The 17,564-nt window shown below is 45.1% G+C and overlaps 1 protein-coding gene across 2 annotated transcripts in view; it reads left to right on the top strand.

Annotated features, from left to right (window-relative positions):
- LOC124551138 (organic solute transporter alpha-like protein) overlaps positions 1-17,564 on the top strand; it is a 293,236-nt gene that overhangs the window by 127,309 nt on the left and 148,363 nt on the right. The window contains exon 2 of one of the 2 annotated variants that reach the window (XM_047126101.1): positions 2,023-2,184. In XM_047126101.1, the coding sequence (XP_046982057.1) occupies positions 2,040-2,184 (145 nt within the window). In that variant the 5' untranslated portion in view covers positions 2,023-2,039. Of the gene's footprint in view, positions 1-2,019; positions 2,185-17,564 lie in introns of both variants that reach the window. The other variant, XM_047126100.1, reaches the window with a different exon arrangement.

Genomic DNA, 17,564 nt, shown 5'->3' with positions numbered 1-17,564 from the left:
CCAATGTTGTTTTGTGAGCGGGTGCACAGAGCAGTCCAATGATGATTTTGTGAGCGGGTGCACAGAGCTGTGTGACACCTTGCGTTGTCATAGAGGAGTTAGTTCTAATTTTTGCAGCGACGAGCACGCTGAAGTTGTTCCTTCAGTTTCCAGAAGGTAGCTAAATACGCTTCAGAGTTGATCGTTTCACTGTGAGGGAGGGCATCAAACAGAATAACCCCTCCAAAGTCGCTGAAGACCGTCGCCATAACCTTACCGCCTAAGGTTGCGGCTTTAAACTTTTTCGTTGAAGGAGAGATGGTGTGGTTTCCAGTTCGAAGTAATGAACCGGTGTTCCGTCAGTTATGACGATGTTCGACAAACAAATGGCGCGATCAGCGTCCTAGCAGTTCCGCACAGATGGTCCTTTGTTGCTCTTCATGGTCCTCTATTAGTTGGCCAGGATTCTATCGGGCACGCGCGTTTGAATACCCCCACTGGTGGACGAGTTTGTCAGCGCTGCCAACAGAAACATCCAGTTGTACAGTGAGGAGTGAGATTATCTGTCGATCACCTCGAATGAGTGAGTCCGCACGTGTCAGCATTGCAGGAGTCATAGGAGTATGCGGCTGTTCTGCGAGGATGAGATGGGACAAGTTTGTGCGACCTTCTTGCCATGATGACAGTCGCATCCTCCATCGGCTCACCCCGCTTTTGTCATTGCTAGGACTCCTTAGGCATTCTGCAAGCGCCTATGAATATCTGTGATGCTCTGGTTTTCGGTAAAAAGAAACTCAGTGGTAGCGCTCTGGCTGTAATGCACCTCCATTACAAACACCATTTTGAAGGCTGTGTATCTCACCACCACCAATCGGAACTTAATGAAACTGTAGTGGCTGAAGCGGGAATATTCCATGATGTCCCATAAGAAATTCTGCGTTTTTTCAACCGAAACTAGCCGAGAAAAAATATGTTGCATTACTTATCGAGTGCCCTCATATAAGGTCATACAAGAAAATACAGCAGGCTCTGTGCCTTCTGTGGAACTGGTATGAGGAGGTCATGTGGCCATCCACCGTTGTCTTAAGTCATGACATTGGTGAGCTGTTTACGAGGGTGTGCTGAAAAGCCTTCGAATTTTTTTGTGGAAACTCTTAAAGCTTTTTAAGTAAAACAGAAGTTATTAATATTCTGCATCTTTACTCTTCACTTCTGCACATTTATTTCTCAACAAAGCCACCCTGGCGATGAATACAGTTCTCTCACCAAGATACCAGCTTCTTGATACCGTCACTGTGGAACGTTTGACTTTGTTGATGGAGCCACAACGTCATCTTTGTTAGCAGCACTTTATCATTGTCAAATACATGTTCTCGAAAGTGTTTTTTTAAGTTTTGGAAACAGATAAAAATCGGATGGGCCAAGTCGGGACTGTATGGAGGATGGTAGATGACAGTGGCCCCAAGGCGTCGGACTGTTGCACATTTCACACTGCTCGTGTATAGTATGGCATTGTCATTCTGAAGCAGAAGTTGACCCATATGTGGGCAACCTCTTCGAATTCGAAACTCAATTACAGCACGCTGTTTCTCATGCACCGACATCGTTACATTACCCTTCATCTTGTTACACACTACCATTCGAAGCCCTGCGACGACAGATGGTTGCAAATATATGTTAATATTAGTTATGTTTTATTTAAAAAGCTTTAAGAGTTCTCACATAAAAAATTCCGAGGCATTACTTTTCAACTCATACTCGTATTGGACCTGTGTGATTTCACTCAATTATTTCATTTCAAAATTACGCACTTTAAGGTAAAGTATTTTTTTCTTGTAACACTACGTTGGGTGTCCAACAAACCTACATTTTGTATTCGTTACAAGGAACGCTGTTTACATAGCCATGGCCTCATTACACCCTCTACGTGATATGATACCATCCAGTGTTGTGCTAAACTAGAACTGAAGAGTAATTATAGCAAGATATTGACTTGCTCAGCCGTCCAAGAACAGACTTATGACTGACATTCTTCTGTAGCAGGTGGAGTCTCTGGAAAGATGGAGGGGTTTGAGTACAACGCGACGTCCGGCGACTCACCTCTGGTGCTGCCACCTGTGAGAGCGTCGGCGATGTCCGTCAACAGGACAGCTGGTGCCACCTGTGAGCCTGAGATGGTACCCTCTCTAAGGCAGTACTACACCGGTGAGTCGAGCAGCACCTTTCTTTTTATAGTATCTGTCTGTTACATTTCCCCAGTTGGGGAAGGCCCGTTGTTATCGGACATGTTGCCACTCTTCACACTTTTATTAAAACAATTAAAACATGTAAGAAGTGTACAGTGGTTTGAATAGAGAAAGATGGCCTTCAACTTCGTGATGTGGTGTGTGTGGGTTTGAAATTTGTAGTGGTGGCATTTCGGTGGGCTCCTGGAAATGCTTTCTAGTTGAGGGATTTGGATGCAGGTGGGTTTGGAGAGGAAGCAATATGAATAAGGTTCTGCAGTCACTATGTGGAAGGGTAATGGGACAGGATTTAGATGGTCACCCAAAAAAATTACAAAATGAAAGGGTGGTCAGAGCCTTGATTTTGGAAAAGGGCGGATTTCGTGATTGATATCATGGGTAACAGGGGGGGGATGGAAGTTTAAAGTAGCCTGGGAAAGAACAGATCGTTTGTGAAATGATAGTGGGATGGGTGGTAGAAGTGCAGTACCAGACCAATGTTCTCAAGATTGAAATTAATGTATTTATTTATCTATTTACTTACCATCACCCTCCTAATTGGCTGTTTAGAAGCAAAAGCGTTCCTGTAAATTAGAAAAAGAGTAGAAAACTACATTATTTATATAACAAAATAAACTGCAGCAACAGACCCTGAATACCTTACAGAAATCTCAGACTAATGTAATTCTAAATGGAAAGTGTCACTTAACTGTGTATCAGCATGCAGTATGTTGGTTACACCAAAGTAGTCTGATCTGGATCTCCGTGACATATGCCACTGGTTCCTAGATGTGCTGCCTGCGATTATACAGGGTTCAAAATTACTGACCGACATAAGATATGCGTCTTCAGCTGATAGGGGTCACTGCATTGCAGATATGGAGGGACATGCGATCACCACACCACACTCCCAGCCATTCTGAGTTTTCATCTGCTGCCACTTCTCAGTCAAGTAGTTCCTCAATTAGTCTCACAGGGCCTGAGTGCACCCCACTCGCCAACAGCACTCGCTACACCCAGACAGTCATCCATCCAAGTGCTGCCCAAGCCCAACAGCGCTTGGCTTCAGTGATTTTGTTTCAGTGATTTGACGGGAACCAGTGCTATCACTATGTAAAAGGCATTTGCATTTAACGGTGTTTCAAAATTCCTATTACAAGCTTCTAGTTGTAGAGGGGACTTAGTAGACGAAGTTTTGATGTGGAACCACTGTCCAGGAATGGACCGTTTGGATGTAAAATAAGCTTCAGGATCCAAACGCTTTCAAATCTTCTGCTTCACGGTATGCACACATTGGAGACAATGAGCCCTGACCTCTCTGGTGCATGTCGCATGGGGAACATTATGAGTACTTGTCAGCAGGTTGTCGTCTGCATGTCGAAGGACATCCTCTTCAAAGGCGAGAGTGTGAGGCGTCTGTAAAGCACCATAGTCAACCCCCATAGTTGTGTACATACCAGTTTCTCGCAGCCGTTATTGTAGTCAGACGAAAATGGTATGTCATGTCAAAATTGCACTGCGGACTGATGATGGCGCCCTCTTCTCAGTTTGTGTATGTACTGTGAAGTGGGAGACTTGAAAGTGATCTGGTAACTTACTTTATATCCAAATGGTACATTTCCTGGGTTCCTTATCAAAACAATATCAATTAGGTCCCCTCTATCACCCATAGAAGCCTGTAAAACCTATTGTGAAACACGAAGTATACCACATATACGGTCAAGTCGTAATAATGTGTCCACCACGTATGTTCGACATCAATGTACAATGGGCACATTAGACAGCCCCCTGGCTAGCCACGCGGTCTAACGCGCTGCTTCCCGGGTGGGAAGGTGTGCCAGTCCCCAGCACAAATCCAGCCAGCACATTAGTGTCGAGGTCTAGGGTGCCAGGCAACCTGTGGATGGTTTCCATCCTGTTTTCCATCCTGTGGATGGTTTCCATCCTGTTTTCCATTTACCTCGGCGAATGAGGGTTGGTTCCCCTTCTTCCGCCTCCGTTACACTGTGTGGGCGACTACTGCGCAAACACCATTTCCACATAGACATACACCATAATTATTCTAGCACACAAATATTTGGGGTTACAGTCGTCTGGTATGAGACATTCCTGAGTGGGTCCACTGGGGGCTGAGCCACACAGTAACCCTGGGTTTGATATGGGGTGGCCCAGGGGTAGGTGGACTGCTGTGGCCTGTTGTGGGGTTGTGAACCATTGAGGGCTACAGTGGGACGAAGCCTCTCTGTCGTTTCTAGGTATCCGGTGTAATACACACACACACACACACACACACACACACACACACACACACACACACAGTAGGTGGCAGCACTAGTAGTGGTGGTATATCAAGTATGTCGGGGAACATGGAAAACAGTGTCGTAGTCGGAGCAATTTATCTGACATCCAAAAGGGGACCATTATTGATTTTTGGGCCAAGGGTGAAAGTTTTGCGATACAGCAAAGTTTGTAAGCTGTTCATGTGCAGTCATGGCTAAAATGGCAAAATGGCGCTATCCAAAACCAGCACTGACGCAACTGTGGTGCACCACAGGCTATAGGTGACAGGGGCGAACGATAGCTGTGGAGATCTGTATGGGAGAATAGACATGCAACTATTCAGCAGCTACTGACCAAATAAACAAAGGGGCTACCAAAAGTGTCCCGTCTACGAGCAATCAGTGAACGCTGCTGTCTATGGGCCTCCACAGTGTGCGCCTGGTTCATGCACTCATGCTGATTGCTGTTAATCAGCGATGAAGGGTGGATCTGCACGCCAGTACTGCAGCTAAAAGTCCTCTGGGTGATGACACGTGGGCTATTTACATTAACCACGTTTATGCACCATCAGATAGTCGGCTGTTGGGTTATCAGAAGGGTACAGGCTGGAGGAGGGAGCGTTATGGTCTGGAGAATGTTTTTTAGCCATTACTCTCGAGATTTCGTCATTCTGGAAGACACAATGGATCAGCACAAATGTGCATCTGTCCTTCACCAAGTCCACCCCTTGTGGTGTGCGTACTGTAAGACCTTCGGTACACACACCATCAGATTATTTGACTTGTTGCTCTAACGAAGTAGGCGAGCGTCAACAATATGTTTCGTGATCTTATCGTGGCGTTTTTATCTTCTGCCGTTAGGTCAGACGATAGAAATGCCACTTGCACGCTTAGAGTAGCAGATTGACGGTGACCAACTTTAAACAGAACTTGATTAATTTTCACACACATTTATTAAAATTATAAAAAGCATAGACATTGCGTAACTTGATTCTGGATGCTGTTTACAATTGACAGTCTGAAGTTCCTTTGGTTTTGGTACGTTAATCTTATTCTCACATATCTCTGATACTTGACAAAAGTGTCTATTCATTTATCTTCATGGCTATGTACAGGAATATGGTAATCTTATTAGGCACAGACTGAAACTTGACTATAGACTGGTACAGACTGGGGCAGACAAATGCAGACTAATGCAGACTGACTAATCGGAGGTCTGTACACTCATTATAATACCTCGCGCATTCAGGTATCACTGCGCGAGTGTGATCCGCGAGGAGAAAAGGTTCTACGTTTGCAGCAATCTCACTGGCTGCGTTACATATTAATACGCGGATCGGCGGAAGCAGAATTTGGTCCGTCTCTAAGACAGCGCCATCTCGTACTGCAGAGACGGACGAGTGCTGCGCCTGCGCTGTTGTGCTTAGCGGGGCGCGCTCTATTGGGAAAGTTGTGTACATGCTGACTATGCGGAACTATGTACACAACTCCCCTGCATGTGGTTTGTTTTTCCTCTGCACAATGGCATCTAGCAGCAGGACAATGCAACATGTTACACATCTCGCAATGTATGTGCGTGGTTCGACGAGCACCAGGATCAATTTACAGTATTTCCTGACCACGAAACTCCCCAGATTTAAATCCAATGGTGAATCTGTGGGACCATCTCATTCGAGCCGTTCGTGCCACGGATCCTCAACCGAGAAACCGAGCTCAGCTGGCCACAGCATTCGAGTCGGCATGACTGCACAGGCTTATAAGTACGTTCCAGACCCTCACCGACCCTCTTCCCGAACGTCACGCAGTGCTCTATGCTGCAAAAGGTGGTTACTCAGACTTTTAACAGATGGTCACATTAATCTGACTGGACAGTGTATATTCTTGCTCTATAAAAATCACTTTCTTGCATTGAGTTATAGTGTTACGAAATATCTCAAATGCATACGGATGGTTATCTAGATAGGCCCACTGTGGATTCTCCACCATCTATACATGCTTTTATTACTATGCCACATATATAGGGTGGTCCATTGATCGTGACCAGGACAAATATCTCACGAAATAAGCATCAAACGAAAAAATTACAAAGAACGAAACTTGTCTAGCTTGAAGGGCGAAACCACATGGCGCTATGGTTGGCTCGCTAGATGCCGCTGCCATGGGTCAAACGGATATCAACTGCGTTTTTTTTTAAATAGGAACCCCCATTTTTATTACATATTCGTGTAGTACGTAAAGAAATATGAATGTTTTAGTTAAACCACTTTTTTCGCTTTGTGATAGATGGCGCTGTAAGTCACAAACATATAGCTCACAATTTTAGACGAACAGTTGGTAACAGGTAGGTTTTTTAAATTAAAATACAGAACGTAGGTACGTTTGAACATTTTAGTTCGGTTGTTCCAATGTGATACATGTACCTTTATGAACTTATCATTTCAGAGAACGCATGCTGTTACAGCAAGATTACCTGTAAATACCACATTAATGCAATAAATGATCAAAATTATGTCCGTCAACCTCAATGCATTTTGCAATACGTGTAACGATATTCCTCTCAACAGCGAGTAGTTCGCCTTCCGTAATATTCGCACATGCATTGACGATGCGCTGACGCATGTTGTCAGGCGTTGTCGGTGGATCACGATAGCAAATATCCTTCAACTTTCCCCACAGAAAGAAATCCGGGGACGTCAGATACGGTGAACGTGCGGGCCGTGGTATGTTGCTTCGACGACCAATCCACCTGTCATGAAATATGCTATTCAATACCGCTTCAACCGCACGCGACCTATGTGCCGGACATCCATCATGTTGGAAGTACATCGCCATTCTGTCATGCAGTAGTAACATGTTGTTGTAACATCAATAGAACATTACGTAGGAAATCAGCATACATTGCACCATTTAGATTCCTATCGATAAAATCGGGGCCAATTACCCTTCCTCCCATAATGCCGCACCACACATTAACCCGCCAATGTCGCTGATGTCCCACTTGTCGCAGCCATCGTGGAATTTCCGTTGCCCAATAGTGCATATTATGCCGGTTTACGTTACCGTTGTTGGTGAATGACGCTTCGTCGCTAAATAGAACGCGTGCAAAAAATCTGTCATCGTCCCGTAATTTCTCTTGTGCCCACTGGCAGAACTGTGCACGACGTTCAAAGTCGTCGCCATGCAATTCCTGGTGCATAGAAATATGGTACGGGTGCAATCGATGTTGATGTAGCATTCTCAACACCGACGTTTTTGAGATTCCCGATTCTCGCGCAGTTTGTCTGCTACTGATGTGCGGATTAGCCGCGACAGCAGCTGAAACACCTACTTGGGCATCATCATTTGTTGCAGGTCGTGGTTGACGTTTCACATGTTGCTGAACGCTTCCTGTTTCCTTAAATAACGTAACTATCCGGCGAACGGTCCGGACACTTGGATGATGTCGTCCAGGATACCGAGCAGCATACATAGCACCCGCCCGTTGGGCATTTTGATCACAACAGCCATACATCAACACGATATCGACCTTTTCCGCAAATGGTAAACGGTCCATTTTAACACGGGTAATGTATCACGAAGCTAATACCGTCCGAACTGGCGGAATGTTACGTGAAACCACATACTTGTACATTTGTGATTATTACAGCACCATATATCACAAAGCGAAAAAAGTGGTCCAACTAAAACATTCACATTTCTTTATGTACTACACGAATATATAATAAAAACGAGGGTTCCTATTTGAAAAACGCAGTTGATATCCGTTTGCCCTATGGCAGCGCTATCTAGCGGGCTAACCATAGCGCCATCTGGTTTCCCCCTTCAAGTTAGACAAGTTTCATTCTTTGTAATTTTTTCGTTGGATGCTTGTTTCGTGAGATATTTGGCCCGGTCACGATCAATGGACCACCCTGTACTGCTCGATTCATGGCAGACATATTTTTACGTGCAGTGCCGTCTTATTACCTACGATTTATGTGGCATTGTACAGTGGATTAAAATTGAGGATTTACACAAACGGAGTCATTCCTTGATTGACTTGGACGGGGTGTTTAACTTATTCTTGTGAAAGATAGCGCGGAATCTTGCGATTCAGTGTTGCAGGATATCGACAGGCGTATTTTAGGTGTGTGAGGGATGTGAAATTTATCGTCTGGTGGAGGATACAGGTGGGTGAGGGTAAATCGAGGTCTGTGTAACATTTGCACAGCTGAGATTTAATTCCCATGTTTATATGATTAGAAGTTTTTGTAGTTTTTCTTTATATCGGGCTTTTCAATGGTTGCTAGGTTAGCTTCGGGTCTACTGTTGCTCCAAGGTATTTTAGTTGCGTAAACTGGATGCTTGTCATGTGTGAGGTAGAGGTCTTGCGGACGGAAAGCCCCGGTGCATTTTCGCATAACCATTGCCTGTGCTCTTGCAAGCTACCTAGGAGGTACCACAGTTCATACCAGTAAGTGAAATTATTGAGGTAGAATTGGAGAGATCAGTACGGATGGAGAGAATAGAAAGCGGTATAGTCACTGAACAGCACCCACTGTACCTGCTTCACATCAAATTACTGTAAAAAAAATTTGAGAAAGTATTATTATGAAACCAAAGCAGCTGCAGCTTTTGTTCCATTCTGATGTCGCTGGAATCGATATTTTACGCTATGCTGTGTTTCCTACACACAGTTGCATCCTAAAAGCAGGTGTACACCCTGGGGTCCCTTACCGAGTCCGCTACCTGGTGGGAATTCCCACTTCGTCAACTGAACAGCCTTTCAGAGGTAACCACACAGCAGAGAGCGACAGAAGTTTTTATGCGGCCCCAGTTCCAGACAAGTTGCTACGTTAAATGTCACGAGATTGCCCAACATGTTGCAGGAATCAGTACAGCGTGTCCGAAATCTTTAGGATAAAAATTCTGCTGACGGTAGATAGTCTGAGACAAAGTGTTTTGTGATAACAAACCAATAGCGGGAAATGAACATTTCAGACTACCTGGGGTATTACACGATTAATGTGTGAGTCACAGCCGGGTTCTGTGGCAGAGCGGTTCTAGGCGCTACAGTCTGGCACCGCGCGACCGCTACGGTCGCAGGTTCGAATCCTGCCTCGGGCATGGATGTGTGTGATGTACTTAGGTTAGTTAGGTTTAAGTAGTTGTAAGTTCTAGGGGACTGATGACATTAGAAGTTAATTTTTTAGTCACATGCTGCTAATGTCTTTGTGTTTTATAGCAGAGAACTGTCTGCTGCGTCGTAGTTTGTGGTCCTACCATTAAGAGAACTCACAAACATCTGTACTGTGCCCATCGCAAAGAGTACCACTGTTTGTGCTTCATGACTATTTGATGAAGATGGAACATCACCCATCACAGGAACTCAGTCACGCATGTAACCTATGTTGCAACAGAAGATAACCCTCTGAAAGCTGAATTAACGGAGAGAGAGAATTTTCGGCACAGTTGTAACCATACGTGTAAGAAATTCGTTATCGTGGATGGAATCTGGTTGCTCAAACAACAGAAAGTTAGCCAAGGTTCTCAACAATGACTTGTCTACAATGTAGGCTCTGTAGGAGATGGGGTTGGACCTTGTTAAAGAAAATTCACCAATAAGCGTCCAACAGCTTCAACTTGAAATGCAAATTTCAGAGATTTCCACGTGGGGAGTACCGATGAAGCATCAGTCACATCCCAATATTAACCAATGCATGCATGGAACGAGCCTAAAAGACTCTGGATAGAGAGTTCACATCTGTCAGTGGATTATCAAATCAGTACTTTAGTTTTCAACGGTTACAATAGTGTTAACCGCATGCCACCCTCTTCTCTTACCAGCAGTAATAATTTTCTATCAGTTTGTAAGCTTTTTCTGTACAAGATCAACTTACAGTCTTCAATCCAGTTTCCGTGCAACATTGGTCAACATTAGAAAAATAGTACTTCTAGTTGTTCATGATAGGCGTGTTTCAACATCAAGGTGCACCGTATCACTCTGATATTAATGTCCATGAGCACCTGAACAATAGATACCTTTATCGTTAGTCTGAAAGCGGAGGTCAGCTCGTGGTCTCGCAGTCGCGTTCTAGCTTCCCGACCCAGGGTCCCGGGTTCGATTCCCGGCAGGGCCACGGATTTTCACCTGCCTCGAGATGACTGGATTTTTGTCTTGTCCTCATAATTTCATCATCATTCATGAAAGTGCCGAGACTGGACTGAGCAAAGTTTGGGAATTTGTACGGGTGCTGATAAATGCACAGTTGAGCGCCCCACAAACCAAACCACCACCATCATCATCATCATAATCACCGGCCGAGCGGTTCTAGACCCTTCCGTCCGGAACCACGCTGCTGCTACAGTCGCAGGTTCGAATCCTGCCTCGGGAATGGATATGTGTTATGTCCTTAGGTTAGTTAGGTTGAAGTCTAGGGAACAGATGACCTCAGACGTCCCATAGTGCTTAGAGCCATTTGAACCATCACCACCACCACCACCACCACCACCACCACCAACACCAACACCATCATCATCATCATCATCGTCGTCGCCGTCGTCGTCGTTTCCTGTTTCTATGCTAGGTCTCCAGAGACATGGAAAGAAAGGGATGACAGAACACTGAAAAGTTAAATTCGGAAATATATAGGGACACTTGGATGTATATAGCCCAACAGTGGCTGGCAAATGGTTGTGGTGGTAGTGATGATGGTGATGACGACGGTGGCGGTGGTGCTGGTGGTTTTGGCAATGATGGAGCCGATTGTGAAGAATAACATAAAAAGAAAATTGTGAAAATCTAGAAGAGACCAGAAATCACTCCGTGAACTATACACATGATCCGTGTATAAATGCTATGGCAGAATTCTTGATACTACAATAAGAGGTAATCTTGCTCTTAGCAGTCATTTCTCAAGAAAGGAAAGCAGTAGCTATTAAATTAACAACTTCATGCAATACTCAGTTTGGCTCTGTAAAAGGTTCGAGAAAGAAGTTCAAACTGCGTATTAATAGTGAGAAGCAGCAAGCGGTACAAGAGACAGCTGACTTCAGAGGAGCGAAGAATGAAAGCTTTGGTGAGTCACGAGCAGCGAAAAACTAGCGTAGCCGCCAATGAGAGCTGGTAAGCCATTGTCCTCTGGAGTTTCTTGCAGCTGGCGCTGACTTTTGCCAACCGCCACCCTGTGTATAAAACTCTCAAGACAAAAAAACGCCGCTATTAAGTCTCAAACTCGGTTTCTTCCCCACAATCAAGTGACACTGCGCCACAGGCCGTGCATTACGAACAGGTGCTCGATCGTGTTGAAAGATACAATCGCCATCCACGAATTCTCTTCAACAGTGGGAAGTAAGAAAGAGCATAAAACATCAGTGTAGGCCTGTGCTGTGATAGTGCCACGCAAAATAACGCGGTGTTCAAGCCCCCTCCATAAAAAACACGACCACACCATAACACCACCGCCTCCGAATTTTATTGATGCTACTACACACGCTGGCAGATGACGTTCACCGGGCATTCGGCATACCCACACCCTGCCATTAGGTCGCCTCATTGTGTATCGTGATTTGTCACTCAACACAACGTTTTTCCACTGTTCAATCGTCAAATGTTTGCGCTCCTTACACCAAGCGAGACGTCGTTTGCCATTTACCGGCGTTATGTGTGGCTTATGAGCAGCAGCTCGACCGTGAAATCCAAGTTTTCTCACCTCCCGCCTGTCATATTACTTGCAGTGGAACCTGATACAGTTTGGAATTACTGTCTGATGGTCTGGATAGATGTCTACCTGTTAAACATTACGACCCTCTTCAACTGTCGGCGGTCTCTGTCAGTCAACAGACGAGGTCGGCCTGTACGCTTTTGTGCTGTACGTGTCCCTTCACGTTTCCACTTCACTATCACATCAGAAACAGTGGCCATAGGGAGGTTTAGGAGTGTGGAAATCTCGCGTACAGACATATGACAAAAGTGACACCCAATCACCTGACCACGTTCGAAGTCCGTGAGTTCCGCGGAGCGCCCCATTCTGCTCTCTCACGATGTCTAATGACTACTGAGGTCGCTGATATGGAGTACCTGGTAGTAAGTGGCAGCACAATGCACATAATATGAGAAATGTATGTTTTTGGGGGTGTCCAGATACTTTTGATCAGTTAGTGTATACACAAACATATATACCTATGTATATACATTTTTTATAATTTGTGTGGATTTTTCTCTTTATCGCTAGCACGAAATATTCCTTTTGTTATGGGAGGGGCGTTGGATCCAGCCGGTGGACAGTTCAGTCCTAAATGACAGGCTCGGAGGAGCGTGTATGTGGGGCCCCTAAGACGCTACTTGGGTATAGGCGATCCAGTATCCGGCGGGCTCTGTTTCGTCAGCCCCGCAGCTCTACCCCGCTGGTAGCGAAGAAAGCGCCTCCGGACGCTGCCGCTGGCGGAGTCGGTGTTGCGTGACCGAGGCGACTAAGCGAGAGGCTGAGTTCCATCAGCGGAGAAAGTGAGCCCTCACTCAGTCCAGGGACAGCGGGAAGGCGCGCATCTTCTCCACCTGGCCGTCCCAGCCTATACTCACTGGGCGCCTACCAGCACGGCGCAGCGATCAGCTGCAGCCTCACTCCACGAGGGCTTCCCAAACCGAGGGTGGGGGCTGGCCACACTAATACGAAGGATGTTCAGTAAATAATGCATCACATTTCTTTCTCCAGCAGTTTCGATTGAAGAAAATGCGGAAACTGTTCTGAATATTCCCGCTTGTGCCCCTATAGTTTCATGAAGTTCCAATGGTGGCGAAGCTATATGTGGCTCTCATAATGGTGTCTGTAATGGAGGTACGTACCAAGCAGTGAGATAGCATTCAGTTTCTTTTGGGGGAAAACCAGAGGATCGCAGATATTCAGAGGTTCTTGCAGAATATCTACGGAGATCTGGCAGTGAACAAAAGCTCGGTGAGTCGTTGGACGTGGCGTCTGTCATCGTCGCAACGAGGCCACACACAGCTGCCACTCCTGCAGTGTTGGAACGTGCGGACACTCTCATTCGAGGAGATCGACAGATCAGTCACACACGTCGCAGCGCATCTGGACGTCTGTTAGTGGTGCTGAGACACTCGAAGGTGTTTTACGCGCTTGGTTCCTCGCCGCTCAACAAAATACCGCAAAGATCAGTGAACGACCATCTGTGCGGAATTGCTTGCGAGTTAGGAGGCTGAACGTGACAATTTTTTTGTCGAACATCGCCACAGGCGACGACACGTCGATTCAGCACTTCGAACCGGAAATAAAACGGCAGTCCTTGGAGTGTCACCACGCCACCTCTCCTCCAAAGAAAAGAAAAATTCATGGCGACTGTCTTTTCGAACACTGAAGGGATTAATCTTTTTTAAAAAAAAATCTTTATTCATCAGAACGAATATCATACAACATAAACCACCATCTAAAGACATTAATGGGTCGAAATACATACAAAGTTACAATTTCCAGCAGCATTTACCAAGACTCTATTTACCTATTATTAGTATCATCTACAGGATGGGAAGTTAGTTCTGTGGGTATTCCTACTATTTGATCTACTCTTAGTCTACCATGCTATCTACTCTATCCTACTCTACTAGCAGTTACATCCTGCAGCGTTACAGGTGTGCCAGTAAGAAGATATAAACCTACTCTCTCTTAGCCGTGCCCACCTAGCTAATCCCAGTGGGCGTGCCCCCTGTCACTGGGCTGGCCTTAATTGGAAATCGCTGCAAGTCTTTAAAAATATCCTACTACCTATTTCCTACAAGTAATTCTATCTACTAGGTCATAATCGGTGTGCTGTGTCTATAGTCGGTAAGTTCGCACCCTCCCCATAGTCCTGGACGCGACGGATCCCGATCGTCACGGCGGTCGGCCAGTGCGCATCCTGGCGGAATGGGATGGTGCGTGATGTCACGTTTTGGTTCTTTCACTACTCAATCTCCCTACGATCTTCTCTCAGGACTTTGGCAGATACCTCGCTAGCCAATTTATCAACGATAGCAAAGGTGATTGGGTTCCTAATTAGATAGAAGGTATCTGTATTTGGCAGCGAATTCCTTAACTCAGCGGCAACGTCGTCAAAAAGGGGACACTCGTAGACCACGTGGTCCGCCGTACCTACCCCGGCACCACAGTCACACGAGGGTGTCGCTCTTTCCCCGAAACGGCAGAGATATGCCAGGTAGAGGCCATGCCCAGTGAGGAAGTGCAGCAGTTTCTTACTAGGCTGAAAATTCTTCATTCTCAATCGTTCTTGGATGTTTGGTAATAGTTGGTATGTTCTTCTCCCTGTCTCATCCCCATCACAGATTTCTTGCCAGAGTTCCATCCCCCTCCTTTTGATTGATAGTTTATCCCCCACTCTGACCCCCATAATGTCCCCGGTTTTTTCGATCTGCCCCTTTTTTACCCAGTACCATGCGGCCTGCTCCCTGATTTTTACATCTAAGGGAAAAAGCCCCGTGAGAATCAACAATGCTCCCCCTGGTGATGTACGATATGCCCCAACTGAGCATAGTAGCATGTTTGATGTCCTTGTTAATGGTGGAATGATCAGCTCAAAAGTGTATTTTGCTATCCTTAGGAAAGTGAAGAAACTTCGGCATATTCGTCGCCCCAAAAATCCAAACTTCTCATCCTCCGTGACAACGCAAGGCCTCACCCAAGTCTGTGCACCCGAGACGAAAATTCATAGAACTGTTCTTCTTCGCCCACCCTATAGCCCGGATCTGGCACCTTCCGACTTCTACATGTTTGGTCCGATGATGGATGCACTCTGCGGGAAGCGGAACGTGATTGATGGGGAGGTTACTGATGCAGTAAGCCGTTGGCTTCGACATTCACCAGTAGAGAGGTACCATGCGGGTATACAGGCCTCCCCAGTCAAGTGGTGTAAGGCCATTGCATTCAACGGAGATTATTGAAAAGTATGGTTTTGTGGCCAAAACGCCGCTCGTAAGGATTTCTAAGACTTGAAGAGGAGTGTAACACTTCAATTTATTTTTTTCGGGTTCCAGACCTTAGTCGGTAGAAACGGAACCGTTATAGGATCTCTTTGTTGTCCGTCTGCCTGTCTGTTCGATTGTTAACACTCCTTTCTGTCAGGAACGGGCAGACACATTAAGTTCAAATTTGTGCCGCATACTCTCGTCTATGACCTTCGGCCGTACAAGAAATTGAAATTTCTGCGTCCATGCAACCAAAAGGTAAGGCCATTTATGTCACACACAGTCGGCACGTGAGCAGTTTGCAGACTTAGCCATTTCGGAAATACGTTCCCCATTGGCCCGAAAGACACTAATCATACCCCTTTGGACGTCAGGTAAATCGCTACGTTTCCACATGAGGACGACGACGACTGCTCTGTTTTCCACGTACGCCAACACTCTTTATATACCCTCCACTGCAAATGCTACCATCTGGGGGTACTTATAGCACGTCGACGTCAAACATAGGCGGTGGTCACGTTAATGTGACTGGACTGTGTATAATGGCGTGGCGTTTGGTAAAGAAAGCAGTGCCATAGTGAACCCTCCACTGACCCGCCCTAAAGTGGTAGTTACGACCGCTAATGCATAGTCATATTAAAACTGCTTTGCGTTAGACACTGTGAGAAATTGAATCTGGATGTCTTACGTTCAAAGAGCAACTGAAAACATAAAAAATGCACAATAACGCTTTGTGGCTGGTTTGCGAAGCTCTATATGGTGAATACACTCATACCATCAATTCTCGACCTCAGAAGCTCGTACGGACTGACAATACCAAGAATACTTTTGGGGCCATTAATACTGCTCGTCAGTGTCTCTAGTGTCGTAATACTTCGATACGCGCCCTCAGGCAGCCAAAACATTGACCGTTTGACAATATTCTTGAACGTGGGAGCACCTCTTCAAAATGCCAAGAACACATGTTCCAAGAATATGCAGGCAACATATTACTTCGTCCTACAACTCATACCGATGGTTCTTGCCAAGCACCAATCCTGAATGGAGATGTACCTGAAGTATTCTACTCCATCCATTGTAAGCCGGACTTAGACGTAGCGGTAGGCTTAACCACAGAAGAATGAAACACCTGGTAAATGTTGCTCTGAGAGAACATCCGTTTGGGTTTAGGAGAAATGTAGGAGCACACGAAGCGACATTGACCCTATGATATGACATATATTAGAAGATAGGGTAAAGAAAATTAAATGTACGAAAATATTTTGACAGTGGTAATCAGAATACTACCTTTTAAATTCTGATGTTATCATGGATAAAACAGAGGCAGCGAAAGGTTTTGTACAGTTATAAAAGTCGATGGACGTGAAAGGGAACCAATGTTACAGCCTGTCCTTTGTGTTATTGTCTGTATACAGGATGATTTTGCTGAATGGGGACAAATCGCCCGAAATGGTCGCTGAGATGATCAGACAGATAAGACAGCATATGGACATGTAATCGGAAATGTGTTCCAAAGGAGGTGAAACTTGATTATTTTGAAAGAATATTCTTAAGAATTTATTTTATTTACTAGGATGCATCAAGAACATTAACACATTTGCTTACACTATGTAAGCATTGAAGCAGTTGCCAGGGAGTAACTGATGAAATCATAACCAAATTCCTTTTAACAAATGGGAATTTTATTCACTTTAATAGTGCCTAAAAGCATTTTTTAAAAGAAACAGATTTAAAATTATAATCAGAAAGTACACTCTAAATATCAAAGTTACAATTTATTCAGAGGCAGAAAGAAACAAGTTTTGACTGTATGAGCTTTCGGGCAGAGAACCTTGACGCTCCCTTTTCACACGGCCATAGTTATGACCGCTCATAACAGCCTCTGAAAGACTACATTGGTGCAAACCTGCAACACACCAGATTACTTTAAACTAACAGCTTTAACAATTTACACAAGCACACAAACTAGGCACCCCCCGTAGGAGGGATGGAAATGGTACAAAACACTAACAATTAAAATATTAACCTTGCTACCGAAGGTGCAACTTGATTTTAACTTCTAAGAAAAGTCTTACGGCGAAAGGGTGGCAACTTTATATACTAAAATATCATTTAAATAAAAGCCCATGA

This window comes from Schistocerca americana, chromosome 9, assembly GCF_021461395.2.
Source record: "Schistocerca americana isolate TAMUIC-IGC-003095 chromosome 9, iqSchAmer2.1, whole genome shotgun sequence".
In the NCBI taxonomy this organism is placed as follows: domain Eukaryota; kingdom Metazoa; phylum Arthropoda; class Insecta; order Orthoptera; family Acrididae; genus Schistocerca; species Schistocerca americana.
This window is presented reverse-complemented; position numbering and strand designations above follow the sequence as displayed.